This window comes from Oncorhynchus mykiss, chromosome Y, assembly GCF_013265735.2.
Source record: "Oncorhynchus mykiss isolate Arlee chromosome Y, USDA_OmykA_1.1, whole genome shotgun sequence".
In the NCBI taxonomy this organism is placed as follows: domain Eukaryota; kingdom Metazoa; phylum Chordata; class Actinopteri; order Salmoniformes; family Salmonidae; genus Oncorhynchus; species Oncorhynchus mykiss.
Window position 1 is genome coordinate 10,063,685 of NC_048593.1, and position 20,657 is coordinate 10,084,341.

At 41.7% G+C, this 20,657-nt stretch overlaps 1 protein-coding gene across 1 annotated transcript in view; it reads left to right on the forward strand.

The window, feature by feature from the left end:
- The first annotated feature begins 482 nt into the window (after positions 1 to 482).
- LOC110509604 (fibrinogen C domain containing 1) overlaps positions 483 to 20,657 on the forward strand; it is a 245,602-nt gene continuing 225,427 nt past the window's right edge. The window contains exon 1 of the mRNA XM_021590592.2: positions 483 to 1,353. Within this exon, the coding sequence (XP_021446267.1) occupies positions 1,282 to 1,353 (72 nt within the window). The 5' untranslated portion in view covers positions 483 to 1,281. The remainder of the gene's footprint in view (positions 1,354 to 20,657) is intronic.

The window sequence follows — 20,657 nt, forward strand, 5'->3', positions numbered from 1 at the left end:
ACTATTGTTAATACAAACTCCATTTAATAACCTGTTATCAGAGTTAGGTATCCAACAAATGTAGGTGACATTGCTGCATAAGGCACATAGATTGTGTGCATCCACACGCTATGAAAAACAAGTAGCTTCAATTAAATCAGGCAAGGACTTGCTTTTGCTTCAACCCAGACGTTTCATCTGTAGCCTGTTGGTAGCAACACAACACATACGATTTGGGAGAAAGAGAGAGAGAGAGAGAGGAATAGATAGACTACATTCATTTATCAGCACATTCTATTGAGAGTTGTATCTAACCCACAATAGTCTCGTGTGTGTTTTGTTCTGTTATCTTTTCGCACATTGGTTTCTGCAGAGTGAAGGAGTCTCGGGGGCCCAGGAAAAGCAGTGTAGGGGGTAGGCGGTACAGCTCGAGCTGTGCGGTGGCAGAGTCGGTGACAGAGGTACAGCAGTAGCCCAGCTGCGCGTGGAGGGTACAGCAGACAGAACGGAGCAGAACGGGGAGCCTGGGTGGAACGTGCCGCGCGCATGACAGCTTCAAAGGAACGCAGCGCCGCGCGGCAGCACACACATTGAGCCCGCTAATCTGAACCCCTGCACCGCTCTTGTCAAAAGCATCTGTGTGAAATAACCCTCCTCATGCAGATCAGCTTCTAAACTAGGGCAGGCTTTATCCCTCATCTGTTCCGCGTCGCCGCCGACCAGAGCCTCATAGTCAGCAGTGGATAGTGCAGGGATGAAGTGGACCGCATAGCAAGAAATCATGCGATAGGCTACTGCACCTTGGCTTTCTCCTTTTCACTCAAAACGTGACACAGTCTGGAACTATCCAGACGTAATTTTTTACTATTTCAACAATACTGAGGATAACACCTAGTTTGCACTTCCTGAACGATTGGAGACCGCAAAGGAGATATTTTTACCCAGACAAATTTATTTGGATGACCGGCTTTCCAAGTGGCTTTTTTATCGGATTCTCTACTACTTGGACTTTAACGGTAAAAAAAAACTACCGAAGAAAATCCGAGAAATCGAAGTTCAGTTCTGTAACTACGTTACATATGAGTTGACTATGTTTAGTTCCCCGCCACTCCTTCTAGAACCGTAGCCAGCCCCTGTGGTAGAGAAGTTGTTTAGCTTCTCTCTCCCTCTGTGCGCGAACACTTAGAGCTAACACCCCTTTCTATGTAGTAGATCGCCTGGAAAGATACACAAAAATAGAGCGTTCTCCTTCACCCCCGCCTCGTACCAACAGGCGGTTCTGGTCTAAAGGTTCTCCAGAGAATGGTAAATGGCCGATGGGGAATCATGAACAGCACTTTGGAACTCGAAGATGGACCACGGCATAAAAAACAGGTATGTACCTACCCTCCTTGTACACATTTTCCTTGCGCAGCTGTGCGCTGTATTGGTAGTCTTTATAGATTTTGTATAGAGCGCCAGAAAGGCAGGTGCAACTTTGGCGCAGTATTTTGTTTGCCTCCCGCTAGAAGGCTAGGTGCTAATCGAGTCCGTGGATGTCCATTCCCTAAACCCTAACCGTAACCTCAACCACTACCGTTATCCTAACCCCAACCATAACCATAACCCTTACCTTCCCATAACCCAAACATTAACGATTACCTTAACCATGTGAAATGTCAACTTCAAAAGGTAGGGACTCCCGAAGGATCCCGGATAGTCACACTGTATTTGGGTGCAGCGCTCTATTCCGTGGGAGTAGCAGTGGAGCTCCCCTCTCTCTCCCCTGGCTATGGCACTTCTTGTTCCTGTCACAGTTTGTAAACCCAGCTGTATATCAAGTGGATGGCTAATAGGTTATTTTGTTTCCCTCAATGCAAGCCTCGGAAGAGACAGTGCTATTCTCTGGAGTTGAAATTGCTTCACAGATAGAGAAATAGCCGAGAAAGGGGAAGAGAGACTTTGGACTTGCACTGTGTGATATTGGCTATTCACCTCCGAGTTCCATGAATGATGTTTTTGAATCTACAGGGCCCTCGAAAAAATGCTGGGTGTATGCACTATAAAAATAATGCTGGGTTATAAACAACCCAATTTGGGTAAATATTGGACAGAACACACATTGGGTTATTTTGTCAAAGCCAATTGGGTCACAAACAACCCATTGTGTTCTTTAAATTGGATTGTTGTTGCTGGGTTATTGAGCTATGATCCAAAGGGTCAGATCAGAAGACTGGAGACGTGGCTTAGTAGGGGTGTGACTTTCAGATAGTTATTTTTGCTCCCCCATGAGAGTAAATGTCATTCTGTCGAATGTGTTCTGTTTAATGCATGTCAAAATTAAAGTAATTGTCATATCATATTTTTTGGTGTGAAATTGGATGCTGTTTGATTGAAACCAGATGAAAGTATGATGACTAAAATGTACTGTTATTTCATAAAGTTACTGGTCATGTCCCCCATGTCAAAAAGTTGGATTCAGAAAGAGGGATTATTAAAGGGATAGGGTGACATCAACCTAACTCTAATTTTAATACACCAATGGTAAAATTATATTCTCTTACCTAATTTAGAGAGGTATCACCTTGTAACCATCATCGGAGAAGGCTTGTTTGCAGAGGGGCGTGGTTTATATAGCTAGATAGCTACTCTACTGGTGACACAATTTGACTGTAGGGTGTCAGCAAATATATTTCAACGTTTACACTATTGATCTATGGCAAAGATACTTATATGTCTCCCCTTTCATCTGTGTCTGGTATTAGCTAGTTACTGGCTAGCTAGGTCTTCAGCATGGAACAGGGTTCCATCATTTCATTGGAACCACATAACAAAAGACGTGGAAACAGAGGAGTATGTAGGTGTTTTAAATCATTGCTGCAATTTCACTGTTTGAGTTGCTTTGTGTGTCACCACATTTGCTTGAGTTGGACTGTCACGCCCTGTCACGTGAGTTGGGGTGGGCATTCTATGGTTTGTGTTCTATGTTTTCTATTTCTGTGTGTTTGGCCGGGTATGGTTCTCAATCAGAGGCAGCTGTCTATCATTGTCTCTGATTGAGAACCATACTTAGGTAGCCAAATAAAACAAGAAGAAGCTCCAGTGGGCACATGATCACCAACACTGGACAATTGAGAAGTGAATAAACATTTTCTGGTCCGACGAATCCCAGTTCCTGTTCCGTCATGCCGATGGCAGAGTCAGGTTATTTTGTAAATGTACTTTTTAGTTATTTTTTCTTTTTTCCTTTAACTTCTTGATGCTACCCATCCCGGTACCGGGATAATTGTCATCAGCAACCGCTGAATAGCATAGCGCCACAGTCAAATAATATTACTAAAAAATATTCATATTTATGAAATCACAATATTGCAAAACACAGTTGTGCAATATTGCAAAACACAGTTTAGCTTTTTGTTAATCCACCTGTCGTCTCAGATTTTGAAATTATGTTTTACAGCGAAAGCAATCCAAGCGTTTGTGTAAGTTTACCGATAGCACAGCTATGTACACTAAGCATTAAGTTGCTAGGTCACGAAAATCAGAAAAGCAATAAAAAAAATAGTTTACCTTTGATGATCTTCGGATGTTTTCACTCACGAGACTCCCAGTTACACAACAAATGTTGCTTTTGTTCCATAAAGATTATTTTTATACCCAAAATATCAATCTTTGTTTGTCACGTTATGTTCAGAAATCCACAGGAAAGAGCGGTCACGACAACGCAGACATATATTCCAAATAATAACCAATAATGTCAAAATGTCAAAACATGTCAAACGTTTTTTATAATCAATCCTCAAGTTGTTTTTAAAATATATATTCAATAATATATCAACCGAGTGTGTAGCTTTTTCAATAACAGCGGGAGAAACAATGGCCGCTTTACTCAGTTGCACAAAACTCACTCTGAGAGCCCCCACCTATCCACTTACGCAATGTGATCCTTCACGCTCATTTTTCAAAACTAAAGCCTGAAACTATGTCTAAAGACTGTTGACACCTTAGGGAAGCCATAGAAAAATGAATCTGGTTGATATCCCTTTAAATTGAGGATAGGCATGCATAGGAACAGAGAGGTTTCAAAATAAGAGGCACTTCCTGATTGGATTTTCCTCAGGCTTTTGCCTGCAATATCAGTGCTGTTATACTCACAGACAATATTTTTGCCGTTTTGGAAACTTTAGAGTTTCCTATCCTAATCTGACAATTATATGCATATTCTAGTTTCTAGGGCTGAGAAATAGGCAGTTTCAAATGGGTAAAAAAAAGTATTAACCCCTCCAACAACCCCCCCCCACCTCCCTTCGAAGGACAAATATATATATTTTGTTTTTTAACAGGTTTTCTGCTACATGTACACATACATTTTATATACATGGTACTTTTATATAAAGCAGTCACATACAATAATACATTACCAAACATAAGCTCTTTAGTCCTAACCCTCAGCCACTCTCAGCCCATCCCACCTATCACCATAGACTTCCCTTGTTTGGTTTCCATGTGCCATGATGTTTTACATAATTTTTTTACCTTTCTAATAATTTAGTATCCACATATTGTGAGCTAAAGATGAAAACCTTTCCTATGAGTATTATTATATTATTTATTGACTGACAATGGCTTTCCAAATCGCCCCAATACTGCTATCTGTAAGGTGAATTTTAAGTGCATGTTGTGATTTTTTTTAACCTTTCCTGAACCTGTGACCAGAAACAAGCTATATAGGGACAATGCCAGAATAAATGATCTAATGAAAATCTACAGAGCTGAGATGGTTGTATGCCCCATGTATATAGCATCCTGCTGGTGGCAAGAAGTTTATATAATCATTTAAATGGGAAAACTCTTAATTAAGTGTTGAATCAAGTGTTGTTTTTTGTACCAGTTCATAAACCACCATAAATTAAAAACAGTATGTGGATGAGGTAGATAGATTGGGTGGGCTATTTACAGATGGACTATGTACAGCTGCAGCGATCGGTTAGCTGGCCAGATAATTCATGTTTAAAGTTGGTGAGGGAAATAAAGGTCTCCAATTTCAGCGATTTAGGCAGCAGAGAACTGGAAGGAAAGGTGTCCAAATGAGGTGTTGGCTTTGGGGATGATCAGTGAGATATACTTGCTGGAACGTGTGCTACGGGTGGGTGTTGTTATTGTGACCAGTGAACTGAGATAAGGCGGAGCTTTACCTCGCATAGACTTATAGATGACCTGGAGCCAGTGGGTCTGGTGACGAATACTGTATGTAGCGAGGGCCAGCGGACTAGAGCATACAGGTCGCAGTGGTGGGTGGTATAAGGTGATTTGGTAACTAAATGGATGGCACTGTGATAGACTGCATCCAGTTTGCTGAGTAAAGTGTTGGAAGCTATTTTGTAGATGACATTGCCGAAGTCGAGGATTGGTAGGATAGTCAGTGAAGGAGGCTTTGTTGTGAAATAGAAAGCTGATTCTAGATTTGATTTTGGATTAGAGATGTTTAATATGAGTCTGGAAGGAGAGTTTACAGTCTAGCCAGACACTTAGGTATTTATAGTTGTCCACATTTTCTAGGTCGGAACCGTCCAGGGTGGTGATGCTAGTCGGGCGGGTGTGGGCAGCGAATGGTTGAAAAGCATGCATTTTGGTTTTACTAGAGTTTAAGAGCAGTTGGAGGCCACCGAAGGAGTGTTGTATGGCATTGAAGCTCGTTTGAAGGTTAGTTAGCACAGTGTTTAAGGAAGGGCCAGAAGTATACAGAATGGTGTCGTCTGCGTAGAGGTGGATTAGGGAATCGCCCGCAGCAAGAGCGACATCATTGATATATACAGAGAGAAAAGTCGGCCCGAGAATTGAACCATGTGGTACCCCCATAGAGACTGCCAGAGGTCCGGACAACATGCCCTCCGATTTGACACACTGAACTCTGTCTGCAAAGTAGTTGGTGAGCCAGGCGAGGCAGTCATTATAAAAACCAAGGCTATTGAGTCTGCCGATAAGAATACGGTGATTGAAAGAGTCGAAAGCCTTGGCCAGGTCGATGAAGATGGCTGCACAGTACTGTCTTTTATCGATGGCGGTTATGACATCGTTTAGTACCTTGAGCCTGGCTGAGGTGCACCCATGACCGGCTCGGAAGCCGGATTGCACAGCGGAGAAGGTACGGTGGGAATCGAAATGGTCAGTGATTTGTTTATTAACTTGGCTTTCGAAGGCTTTAGATATGCAGGGCAGGATAGATATAGGTCTGTAACAGTTTGGGTCTAGGGTGTCACACCCTTTGAAGAGGGGGATGACTGCTGCAGCTTTCCAATCTTTAGGGATCTTGGACGATACGAAAGAGAGGTTGAACAGGCTGGTAATAGGGGTTGCAAAAATGGTGGCTGATAGTTTTAGAAAGAGAGGGTCCAGATTGTCTAGCCCAGCTGATTTGTACGGGTCCAGGTTTTTCAGTTCTTTCAGAACATCTGCTGTCTGGATTTGGGTGAAGAAGAAGCTGTGGAGGCTTGGACGAGTAGCTGGGGGGGGGGGGGGGGGGGGGGGGGGCTGTTGGCTGGGGTTGGAGTAGCCATGAGGAAGGCATGGCCAGCCGTTGAGAAATGCTTATTGAAATTTTCGATAATCATGGATTTATCAGTGGTGACCGTGTTACCTAGCCTCAGTGCAGTGGTCAGCTGGGAGGAGGTGCTCTTGTTCTCCATGGACTTTACAGTGTCCCAAAACTTTTTGCAGTTAGAGCTACAGGATGCGGAATTCTGATTGAAAAAGCTAGCCTTTGCTTTCCTGACTGACTGCGTGTATTGGTTCCTGACTTCCTTGAACAGTTGCATATCGTGGGGACTATTTGATGCTATTGCAGTCTGCCACAGGATGTTTTTGTGCTGGTCAAGGGCAGTCAGGTCTGGAGTGAACCAAAGGCTATATCTGTTCTTAGTTCTGCATTTTTTGACCGGGGCATGCTTATCTAAGATGGTGAGGAAATTACTTTTAAAGAATGACCAGGCATCCTCGACTGACGGGATGAGGTCGATATAATTCCATGATACCCGGGCCAGGTCGATTAGAAATGCCTAGTCGCAGAAGTGTTTTAGGGAGCGTTTGATAGTGATGAGGGGTGGTCGTTTGACCGCGGACCCATAGCGGATACAGGCAATGAGCCAGTGATCGCAGAGATCCTGATTGAAAACAGCGGAGGTGTATTTGGAGGGCAAGTTGGTCAGGATAATGTCTATGAGGGTGCCCATGTTAACGGATTTAGGGTTGTACCTGGTGGGTTCCTTGATGATTTGTGTGAGATTGAGGGCTTCTAGCTTAGATTGTAGGACTGCCGCGGTGTTAAGCATATCCCAGTTTAGGTCACCTAACAGAACGAACTCTGAAGCTAGATGGGGGGGCGATCGATTCACCAATGGTGTCCAGGGCACAGCTGGGAGCGGAGGGGGGTTGTTAGCAGGCGGCAACAGTGAGAGACTTATTTCTGGAGAGGTTCATTTTTAAAATGAGAAGTTCAAACTGTTTGGGTATAGACCTGTAAAGTATGACAGAACATTTCAGGCTATCTCTGCAGTAGATTGCAACTCCTCCCCCTTTGGCAGTTCTATCTTGATGGAAGATGTAGCTGGGTATGGAAATTTCAGAATTGCTGGTTGCCTTCCTAAGCTAGGATTTAGACACGGCAAGGACATCAGGGTTGGCGGAGTGTTCTAAAGCAGTGAGTAAAACAAACTTAGGGAGGAGGTTTCTGATGTTGACATGCATGAAACCAAGGCTTTTTCGATCACAGAAGTCAACAAATGAGGGTGCCTGGGGACATGCAGAGCCTGGGTTTACCTCCACATCCCCCGAGGAACAGAGGAGGATGAGGGTACGGCTAAAGGCTATCAAAACTGGTTACCTAGAGCGTTGTGGACAATGAATAAAAGGAGCAGATTTCTGGGCGTGCTAGAATAGATTTAGGGCATAATGTGCAGACATTGGTATGGTGGGGTGAAGGTACAGCGGAGGTAAGCCCAGGAACTGAGTGATGATAAGAGAGGTTGTATCTCTGGATAAGCTGGTTATAATGGGTGAGGTCACCGCATGTGTGGGAGGTGGGACAAAGGAGGTATCAGAGGTATAATGAGTGGAACTAGCGGCTCCCCAGTAAACTAAAACAATGATAACTAACCTAAAAAACAGTATACAAGGCATATTGACATATGAGAGAGACATACAGCGAGGCATAAAGTAATCACAGGTGTTGATTTGGAGAGCTAACTAAGACAACAATTGGTGAGACAACAACAGCTAATCAGCTAAAACAACAACAGGTAAAATGGCGATGACTGTGCAGAGAGGGTGGGTTAAGTTGTTATGGCTGCAATCCCCATATCGGGATCGATATGACAACTACCAGTGAAAATAGAGGGCGCCAAATTCAAACCACAGAAATCTCATAATTACAATTCCTAAAACATACATGTGTCTTATATAATTTTAAAGCTATTCTCGTTGTTAATCCCACCAAAGTGTCCGATTTCAAATAGGCTTTTCAGCGAAAGCACTACAAACGATTATGTTAGGTCTCCACCAAACCACAATAAGCACAGCCATTTTCCAGCAAAATATGGCATTCACAAAAAGCATAAATAAAGATAAAATTAATCACTAACCTTGAATTATCTTCATCAGATGATACTCATAGGACTTCATGTTACACAATACATGCATGTTTTGTTCGATAAAGTTCATATTTATATAAAAAAAATCTGAGTTTACATTGGCGCGTTAGATTCACTAGTTCCAAAAACATCAAGTGATTATGCATAGCCACATCGTTTCAACAGAAATACTCATCATAAATGTAGATGATAATACAAGTTATACACATGGAATTATAGATATACCTCTCCTTAATGCAACCGCTGTGTCAGATTTTTAAAAAAGTTTACGGAAAAAGCAACCCATGCAATATTCTGAGACGGCGCTCAGAACAGTATCCAAATTAGCCTCCATGTCGGAGTCAACAGAAACCAGAAAATACATGATAAATGTTTCCTTACCTTTGATGAACTTCATCAGAATGCAGTCCTAGAAATCCCAGGTCCACGATAAATGCTTGATTTGTTCGAAAATGTCCGCTATTTATGTCCAATTAGCTACTTTGGTTAGCGCATTTGGTAAACAATTCCAAAGTCACAAAGCGTGTCCACTATAACGTGACGAAATGTCCAAAAGTTCCGTAACAGTCAATAGAAACTTGTCAAACGATGTACTAAATCAATCTTTAGAATGTTATTTACATATATCTTGAATAACGTTCCAACCGGAGAATTAGAATGACTTCAGATGAGCGATGGAACACAGGTCCTTCATCTGTGAACGTGCCTGGTGAAAGCATGGTCCACTCATGGCTATGGTGACTATTTCCTGTCTCATTCGACCCCCCTTCACATTAGAGTCATCAGACAAAGTTCTATTGACTGGTGACATCTAGTGGAAGGCGTAGGAAGTGAAAACTCATCCATATCTCGCTGTAATTTCAATGAGACCTTGGTTGAAAAACCAGGAAGTGGAATTTCTCAGTTTTTTGCCTGCTATATGAGTTCTGTTATACTCACAAACATAATTCAAACAGTTTTAGAAACAGTTTTAGAATCTTCAGTGTTTTCTATCCAATACTAATAATAATATGCACATATTAGCAACTATGACTGAGGAGCAGGCCGTTTGATATGGGCACCTTTCATCCAAGCTACTCAATACTGCCCCTGCAGCCATAAGAAGTTAACTACACAGAGCTTGAGTTCGCGGCTGGGGCCGACAGATAAAAACAAAAAAGAATAATAAATAAATAAATAAAATAATAATAATAATAAATAAATCAACAAAACAAAAAAATAAATATATAAACAGAATGGATTTCCGTGATTAATGGACAGTCCAGCGGGCATCAGCTATGTAGACAAGTGATCATAGGGTGCAGGGGACAGCAATATATGGGACAGGGAAGCCGCGGAGTAGTCGCTACCACTCTATCACGTGGGCGACGCAGCATTTAAAGTTAGTAGCCCGAGGCTAGTAGAAACGTCTGCTCCGGCGTCCGGCGGAGGCCGGTTGAAGGCACAGTGGATGGAGTATTCGTCGGCAGATCTGTCGTGGTGGTGCGGCGGGGCGCCGTGTCTACTAAAGATCCAAGCCAGATGGCGAAAGAGGTATTGTAGTTGTAGGAATTTATTTTTCTATCCGGGAGATGCGCCTTGCTCATGGCTCACTGGTGCTAGCTTTGGGGCAGGGGCGTTAGCCACTATTTGCCACTCGGTAGCAGCGGTGATCCGGTGCCAAGGTCCAGAGCTTACGGCAAGGATCCGGTGGAGTAGTGTGTTCTAGCCGTGTTTGGGTGGAGTCCGGGTGAACTACTGAGTAGGCCGGGAGGTGGGCCTCAGGGATAGTTTCGGTACTGCTGCAATCAGTTGGTTGTAAGTTTGTATTGAGCAGGTATTCCAATAGCTGCATATGTGACAACTCCTCCATTTCTATTCATAACATCATTAATAAATATAATACAATTTATTTCAATTTTTTCCATTAAGATTTTTATTTATTTTTATCAGTATATTTGAGTTTAACTATAACATTGGTTGTAATGTTTGTTCTATCTTTTCTGGTGGATAAAACTGAAATTGTAATCAGCTTTGTATGGCTTGTTTAAGAAAGGCGATACTTTAGACAAAATTAAATTTTCAATTAGTCGAAAATGAGAAGTTGTAATCTGTATAAAGGCAAAAAGTCAATTTTTTTAACAAAGGATGAGCCTTTCTTAATAATCTACGGGAGAATCATTTTGGGTTTAAGTATAGCTTATGTATGAGCATAAGCATTCCAAATAAAATGAAATATCTTTTGCTCATGTGATTTAAAAGATTAGTCGTCTGGAGTAGGCAGGACCAAAGAGTTAAGCAATGTGATTTTTCCTTAAATAGACAAGTGTTTACCTCTCCATGGTTTCAGAATCTTATTTATTTTTTCTTTACTTTCTATTGAAATTGATTGTGGTAAGTTCATTTATAATTTTTGAGATGTGAATACCAAGTATGTCTACTTCACCACTCACCCATTTTATTGGTAAACTACAAGGTAGTGTAAACACTGTATTTTTGAACGATCCAATACGTAATATGGTATACTTGTCATAATTAGGTTTTACTCCAGAGAGGATAGATAAATGATTAAGATCTTCAATTAGACTGTGAAGGGATCCAAATTGCGGAATTATGACAAAACTAGAGTCCTCAGCATACATTATCCCCTGGATTTCTAACCCCTTGATGTTCTTGTTGGATCTAATTTTCATAGCTAACATTTCAATGGCTATTTTTAATAGATATATAGACAAAGAACAGCCTTGTTTAACTCCTCTTAAAAGTGCAATACTCTCTGAGAAGTAACCATTATTTACTGTTTTACATCTGGGGTTGCTGTACATAACTTTAACCATTTGTATAAGAGATTCACCAATATTAAAGTCAGGATTTGGACCCACCCTGCCTGCTGTCAATGCTACAGACGGGTGGCGGTGGTATACTGGTACGATTAATGTTTTCCTGGCACACGTTAGGTCCCTTGATACCAATTAAGCAATGATTGAACACCACAGTGTATCTGAACATTGTTGCTGACCGAACCCTACAGAGCATCTTTGGAATGACATGGAATGGGCGGTTTGCAGCATGAATATACCGCCGCCCAATCTGCAAAAACTGTGTGATAGGGGTTCTTTGGCTTGTAACCATAGCGTGTAACCCTTTCTGATGCCAAGATTTACCAGAGATAAGGGACTGTTGATATTGCGCGTGCGTGCACACACACTTACTTAAACACTTGATGCATCTAGTGTAGTAAGGGGAGTCACCCCAGGCCATTGCAGAGCTGCTTTAGAAGGCTATAATGAGCAGCAGACAGATGTGTGTCTTCTCTTTTCAGCAGGAGCCAATTGTTTCCAACCTGGGTTTTCCGCATAATAATTGTCTCGAAATTGAACCTAAACTTTACAGAAACAAATGTCACACACATTGAAATAAAATAAGTAAAGTATAATGGGAGAGAAAGGGGGAGAATGTGTGAGTTCATGATTGAGGGCAAGCGAACAATATAGATAAGGCGTTCAATATCTGGGAACAGATTCACATCGGGCAGCAGGTGAGCAGGTGTCGGAGAATGTGGTGATGAGGCTTGTGGAACCTTACGTTGGCAAGGGGAGAAATGTCACCAAGGACAATTTTTTCACTTCACTGTCATTGGCGAACAAGCTGCTTACAAAGAAAACAAGCCTGGCCAGCACCATGAACAAAGTCAGATGGGAGCTCCCTCCCTCTGCACAAAATAAGGCACCTGCACAGCCATTGTACTCTACAACGGTGCTGAAGAATGACAAGACAATGGGACACAATAAAGAGAGAACCGGAGACTAACCAAACAAATGTATGCCAAAGAGTGTCAAGCTATTGAAAGTTACCCAGATTTGTGTCAATTGTTAGGAGAAGTCATAGGAGCTAAATTAAATCAAACTGTTCCCATTGTGTGAAGATGCACACAATGTAAGCATGAGCTGAGAATAATTGACTATTTTTGACTGCTGTCATGTCCACACTTCTATTCAATGCCGTTATTGCTTTTGTGCTGATTTTCACTATTTATCAAGACCACTTGGAGCTTATTGTGATGTTTAGGCTACGGAGGTTTTCGTCATTTGACCATGGGTCTTGCTGACCCCGATTGGTTGGGGTATTTTTTAAATTTAGTCATTATAAAAAGAAGCTGTTACCCTGTTCCAACACCTATGCTTTCTGTTTCATAGTTGTAACAAAAGCACTCCACAAATTAAAAGAAATTGAACACTTGAATTGTTGTGTATTTTTTTTTTGTACGTGTAGCCTACAGTAACATAAACGAATGAGAAGGCTAACGTGTTATTAAAATAAAAAGACAAGGCCTTCATAATCAGAAACACCCAATACTTTGTTTTTTTTGCGATAGCATATATTAAATGCATTAATTACGTTGTGAGAATGTTGCAGTCAGAATGACTGCTCATTAGCTTGAAGGGGGGTCCCTCGAGGCCCAGCAGTTCTAGTTAAAAGAAGCTATTGATCCTTTGTGTCTAAATTACATTATGGGCATTCTCATGGTGTAGTAGGCTATTCAGAATTATTTCATTTCTTTTTGAACAGACCAGCAATTCTATAACTTTGGCAAATTTATTTCAATTCATCAGGGGTGCTGCAGCTCCTCCAGAACCCTTTGCTCGGCTGTGATTTTATAAGAAATAAATGATGATGAAGTGCGATGCTGGAAAAATGAGAGTTTCAGGCGCATGTCTATCAGAGCAGAGAGATCATAGAAAGGGAATCTCATTCTAGTTCTGTGAGGAATACAAGCGCGCTTCTCACACTGCCACATTCACGAGTTGGTATCAAACATATGTTCCAATGTTGAGCAAACCATAAGGCCTGGCCAGCCCAACCGAATCAACTTTTAGAATATCAGGCATGGGTTTGAATATATTAGAGGGGGGCAGGATAATTAACAAAGAGGAAACTCAAATTAACTTTGAACACGTTTATTCTAACTTGTACATTGCAAAAAGTGAACATTAGTTTTCATGCCACAAGAGGTACCGGATCGGCCAAATATGTTCCGGAACTAAACAGTCCGAAACTGAGAGGCGCCGGATCCTCAAATTAAGCATGGATCATTTGATGTCTCTACATCTGGGAGGGACCTGCTGAGGTCAAACACTCCCGTACGCACTCCCGTACACGCACACAGACACACACAGACACACACAGACACACAGAGAGAGGTAGATCCCAGGTTGAAAACGAAGCAGCAAAAAGGGAGTGGTTCCTGGTTCAGTAGGCCTCTGATTTCCCTGTTGGTGTCCTCACAGTGTAAAATCACTGTTCTAACAACCGAAAATAGCCCTCTCTCTCTCTCTGAGATACTGTTCTCTGTGTGTTCGGGGTGTCTAATATCAAATTCTACAAGTGCAAGTTTCTTCACGCAAGTTACACACACACACACACACACACACACACACACACACACACACACACACGGCTGAGGGCTTGCTACTTGTTTGTATGCCTCTGCAGTTGAGTGTGAATGTGTGAGCGAACGTGTGAGAATGTTAGAAGGTGCTTCAGTTCGTGCAAGTGCATTTGAGTGTTTTGTTAATGTATGCCTCTGCTGGTCTTTGTGAATGTGTGAGAGTCCCGAAGCAGCATGTGTGTGTTTAATCAAGCCATGCTGCTCCATAAGGACGGGTTTACTATGTTTATTGAGGGAAAAAAACAAGCTTTCAGACTCGTTGATTTTAGTTTGAAGCAGTTTTATATTAACAGCAGCGTGGAAATCATTCACCTCCAAGTCACCTCAACAATTATGGATGCATGCCATTATGAATTTTAATGCATTTCTTGGGATTTCATCACATAAGAGATATTGTAGGATGTTACTGGAGATTTTCTATTTTCATTCATATTATTTTGGCTATTTTTAGACCATTAACAATTTGATGTGTAGTGACATTGACATTTGTGACTCCTTTCAGGAAACATTTCCTGCGTCACTACTTCACAGGAGCGTTATTTGAAAGTGAACTTTCTTTTAAATATCAAAATCCATTTTTTGGCAGAAAAGCCTTCTGGAACATTTGAACTGAATGTGCCTTAATTCTTGTGACTCCCCATCCCGGGTCCGGGAGCGTAATCATCGCCTGACACTAATTAGCATAACGCAACGGACATAAATCTTCCTAGAAATTCTTCCTATTCATGAAAATCACAAGTGAAATATATTGGAACAAAGTCTTTTGTTAATCAGATTTTCAAAATATGCTTTACAGCCAAAGATAGACAAGCATTTATGTAAGTTTATCGATAGACTGGCATAGCATTATGTCTTGCTAGCAGCAGGCAACCTTGTCACGAAAATCAGAAAAGCAATCAAATTAAATCATTTACCTTTGATGAACTTCAGATGTTTTCACTCACGAGACTCCCAGGTAGATAGGCAAAGTCCATTTTTTCCCAAAATATTATTTTTGTAGGCGAAATTGCTCCGTTTGTTCTTCACGTTTGGCTGAGAAATCGCCCGGAAATTGCAGTCACGAAAACTGTGAAAAATATTCCAAATTAGCTCCATAATATCGACAGAAACATGGCAAACGTTGTTTATAATCAATCCTCAAGGTGTTTTTCAAATATCTATTCGATAATATATCAGTTGGGACAATTCGTTTTTCAGTAGGACCGATTGGAGTAATGGCTACCTCTGTATTTTACGCGAGAGTCACCCTGGGAGCCATCAGGTGACCACTTACGCAATGTAGCCGCCTACAGCTATTCTACAACATAAATGCGTAAAACTACGTCACAATGCTGTACACACCTTGGGGAATACGTAGTAAGCTGGTTGATAGCACATTCACAGCTAAATAGGGACTCAGTGGAACGCTGTGCTTTCAAAATATGGGGCACTTCCGGATTGGATTTTTCTCAGGCTTTCGCCTGCAACATCAGTTCTCTTATACTCACAGACAATATCTTTACAGTTTTGGAAACATTAGAGTGTTTTCTATCCTAAGCTGTCAATTATATGCATATTCTAGCATCATGTCCTGACAAAATATCCCGTTTACTACTACGTTTTTTTTCTCCCAAAAATGAAAATACTGCCCCTAGAGTCGCAACAGGTTAATAACAAACTTGTATGCCATCTGTAAATACAAATACACTTGTTCAATTAAGAGCCTAGTTGGTTTAGCCATGGAAAAAGTTAGAAATCTTCCCACTAGCCATGATTGGCTGAGATAATTAGTGGGCTGGACATGCCGAGTAATGAGTTCGGATTGGTCTCCCATGTAGCACGCTTCTGTCCATAACATGAGCTGGTCAGTATTTATAGGTAATCCTTTCTAACACAGCTTTTTTGAAAGATATCACATAGTAGAACTGCATAAATGTTGCTCTCCACTGTTGCGCTCCGAGTTTTGAAATCTGTGGAATTAGAGTATGATAGCTAAGGAGATGGAGAAAATTCTGCCGTTTGATTGCAAATATGCAGACGGAGTGCAAAAGAGAACACACAGAAGGCTGTTGGATAAAACACCTGTCTCTGAATTACATCTTCAAACAAAGGGCAACCATTGCATCCGTGACAGAGAGGGAGAATCGTCCATCCAGCTACATTGTCAGATATTAAACATTTATAATTTTGGCAGAAAGTTGTTTTTGCTTCAAGTTAAAGTGTACTGTTAGTTAGCTAGCTAATGTTACGTGTATGATCTCTGTAGTAATAATATTTGAATCTCAGATCCATTTGCATTGCTAGTTATAGCCTAATGTCAGCTGGCTAACATTGACCTTGGTTGGTTAGCTACCTGCAGATTCATGCAGGGTACTAATGGTATGAGTTGGGATTATGGTTCATTGTTTAGCTAGATAGCTGCATATCTAAACAAAAGACTCCACTACGCAAGTAACTATTTCAATAGAATGTTTACGATGTGACTGCAACAAACTGTCGATAGATGTAGCTGGTAAATTCACTCTGGCTAGCTACTCCAATTTTAGAGCACTCTTGTCTGAGTGTGCCAGAGCACAGAATAACTGACAAATTTACGAACGCTCAACACCCATTGAATATGGCCAGTGTCAGTAAACGTTGGCAAAAAAGCATAATTAAATTGTTTCCAGCAGCACAGTTGTAGTCACCAACACTCTGGATAACATAAAAACTGCCTAACGAGCTCTGCTAGGGCGAGTAAAATGGTCAGAGTGAGCTGTTCTCTCATTTGTGTCTGGAAGTAACTAGCAAGCTAGCCAATGTTAGCCTGGGTGCTTGACTGCTGTTGTTGAGTCAGAACACTCGGATCAACCCTACTCCTCGGGCCAGAGCATCCAGTGTGCACTCTGAATGCTCTGAAACCGAATCGCTCGGAATTTACAAACGCACAATCTGACAACACTCTGAGTTTAAGAATGCCCAGAGCACACTCTGGCACTCCAAGTTAAATCCACGAACACACCCGTAGTATAAACCAGCCTTTAGTCTTGAAATCTTTGGTGGTTAAGTACTTGGCCTCACATGTGAATCATTAAAGAGATGGGTGGGGCTAAAGCTTAAGAGGGCGTGAACAATGCTGAATAGGTATAGATAAAGAAGAGTTCTGCAGTAGGTACCACAACATTCAGGGGCCATTTTCTCAAAAGTGAGGTTACAAGTTTATCAACTTTCAAAGCAGAATTACTTTCCCATAGTTCCTCAACTGTAGTGTATGTATGATATACCATTTTGTAGCTCTGAGTCTATCTAATGTAAAAAATAAAATAAAAAACACAATTTCAAATTTTCCTACATAAGACGAATCAAGCCGGTCGGTCACATTTTGATTCGCTCTGTCGGTCTATTTTTATTGTGAAATTTTAATTGTGTGACTGAAGGAGAATGCAGTTCTTATCAAGTTACACAAATCCACGAGGAGTCAGTAGAAACCACAGAGAACTAACTAGGCACACTCCCTCGGGACATACCAAGATGGAGTTTCTCTACCATCATAGGACGATGGTAGAGTAACTCCATCTTGGTATGTACCGAAGGAGTGTGCCTAGTTAGTTTTCTGTTTGGATATAAATATGTGCATGCTAATGTGAATGTGTGTTTGAGAAATATTGCACTTCTAAGAGTTGCATACTGTAATTGTGCATGTGTGTGCATGTGCGTGTGTGTGCATGTCTGAGTGTGTGCATGTGCGTGTGTGTGTGTGTGTATTCTCTGTTAAAGGGAAACCATTGTGTAAGTGCTAGATGGAAGGCTACAGATGACAACAGCATGGGTTTCTTTCTGTGACCTTGTTCTTCTATATGCCATTCAGTCTTTGTTTCTATCCTCGTTGATCAGAAGCCTTGAGAGAGAGAGAAAGAGAGAGAGAGAGAGAGACATTGAGAATGGGAAAATGAGAGTAAGAGAGAGTGAAATCTTATAAAGGGTCTCTATACACCATTTTTATTTTAAATAGTACCAGATATGGGTTCTTTGGCTTGTAACCATAGCAAAACCCTTTTTGGTGCTATGTAGAAACGTTTTTGTAAGGCTGTTTAGAGAACCATGCTCATAAGGTTCTAAATGGAACCTATATGGTGCTATATGGTGCTATATTTAACCCTTTTTTAAGGTTATTTTGAGATTTTAGCATGTACATTTTGGTGGCGCAAACTCAACCAGATTTTCTAGATGCATGCCAGAAAAATCACTACACCACACTAAACATTACATTAGCTGCACAATAACGGTGACAAACGGTGCCCACAAACTGTTAGAGGTATGTTAGGGCCTACTGTACATAAAGCTGTCCCAACAGGGGAGCTTTCCTTCTAGCACCATGGAGCGAATCCTTACCACCACTATTCCTGGCTATCAGCGGAGACTCGTCTGGCAGCGAAACAGTTCATTCAGCCTCATTTACTGCCTTTTTGAAAACCATAGCTGACATGGCTGACTTGTTTAAATACGGACTCCTCGTGGATTTGTGTAACTCGATAAGGACCGCATTCTCCTTCAATAATATCGAATGCCGACATGAGTTGTACTTCTGAACCATACCCAAACATTACATTTACGTTCAGTAAACTCCTTTTTGTTCTTGTATCATATGAGATGTGAATAGGAAACTTAATTCCGAAGTTGAAGTGTATTTTCTGTAATAATGGACGCCGTTGACTTCAATAAATGTTGCGTAATTTTTTACTTGGCTGCGTAAGTTATTTTTGCATACTTTCCATTGAAGCTTGCATCGATGCATGTTTCAAAATACGTACAACTGGAGTACGCCTTCGAGAAGTGCCCTCCGTGCGACCGTTTCGCTTCCTTTGTTTTGGACTCATACTCCGACCCTCCCCTTCTCCAATTTGCGTGCCTGGAGCACGGTAGTATGCATTTTGACAAACACCCAGGGTTTTGCCACACTTGCCACCGGGTCTGCGTCGTGCCGAATGGTGCGCATCACAGACACCAGGGGATTCCCGACTTCAATTGAGCCACCTTAACTCTCAACCCCAACGCAGTTATCGCTTCTTTCAGTGGCACTCTGAAGGAGAGCAGAGCAGGACACCCTTTCATCCCGAGACTGGAAGCACCCTCTCCCTCTGAGCAGCAGATACACAACAAAATAATCAGCATAACTCTACCTCTGCATATTTTGGCCAAATTGACAGACCCCAAATACTTCTTCACCCTGGATCTGATTTTTCCATGAATCATACTCCCACAGGGCCAGAGTGATCTCCGGAATATACCTGAGCGTTATGGTACAGCTCAGGAGCCTTCACCTCACCTGATGACACAAGTTCGTTCTTCTCACTTTGTAATATGAAACAAGATAACACAACACATCATACTCTCAAAACCGGTTGCAGAAAAAACAGCTGGGCGCAAACCACACCCCAGAATATTCTAACAGGCCGCTCCCCTACATTTTAATTATCACTAAAAGATCAGGGAACCCTTTTGTGAACTGTAGGGAATAATTGAAGAGCTCGAAGGGTTCTTTGAGTCATTATGGTTCCACATTGACCCATCACCCTTCCCAACGAACCCACATTTTGTGCGTGTTTAGAGTCGCAAAGATCTTCAGCCCCACGGAAAGTGTCAGTACGAAATCCAGTCTACATTACACTCCAACAGACTATTTCAGTACCATGGACAGCGTCCACATAGAGACAGACAAAGGGTGGTAGGAGAGAGAGAGAGAGAGAGAGAGAGAGAGAGAGAGAGAGAGAGAGAGAGAGAGAGAGAGAGAGAGAGAGAGAGGATGGCTACAGGCAGTTCCCAGTAGTGTAGAGTGTTAACCTCTTAAAGCAATTGTAAAGTAAACCAATTGTGTGTGTCTGTGCGTTTGCGCATGTGTGTACAGGGGACCAGTGGTGAAAGGAATGGAGAAATGAAACGAATGAGATGATAAGAGAATGAGATGATGGCAAGGTTATACCTCCTGGAGCCTCGGACAGATACATCACCGATTTTGAGCTGCTCGACCAGATACAGCATAGTTGCTGGACAGAGAGAGAGCGAGAGAGATGGTGGAGAGAGAGAGAAAGGTGGAGAGAGAGAGAGGGAGTGAACAGTTTCACTGTACTTGTGCATGGAACTATAAAAAAAAACTTGAACTTGCACTTTGGGCAGAGAGAGAGCCAGAGACAGAGGAAGAGAGTGAGTGAGAGAGACTATATTTTAAGAGTGGTATTTTCATCAGACACTCCATGTCTCTCTTACACACACTTACACACCCTTTCCAGTGTTTCTCTCTTTTGGATCTCAACCTCTTTACCTTCTCTCACTCTGTCTCACCCACACATTATAACCAGAGGCAATTTGAAGATTGGATAGTATTTTCTCCTTCATATGCTGCCTGCTTGGCATCATAGAGATATTTCTGCCCTCAAGACATTTCCTGTTATTTTTTGTTCATCCAAAACAATATGCTGTGTGTGTGTGTGTGTGTCTAGATGTACTGTTTACAGTTTGCGTAACTTCCTCTGTTCAATCACCGTGAACGGTTCAATCATCTTGATAGACACCTCGGCTGCCCTACTGTTTTGGACAGATTGGTTTATATCTCCATGTCTGCATCTAAAATAACAGCCTCATGGGCCCTGGTCAAAAGTAGTACACTACTT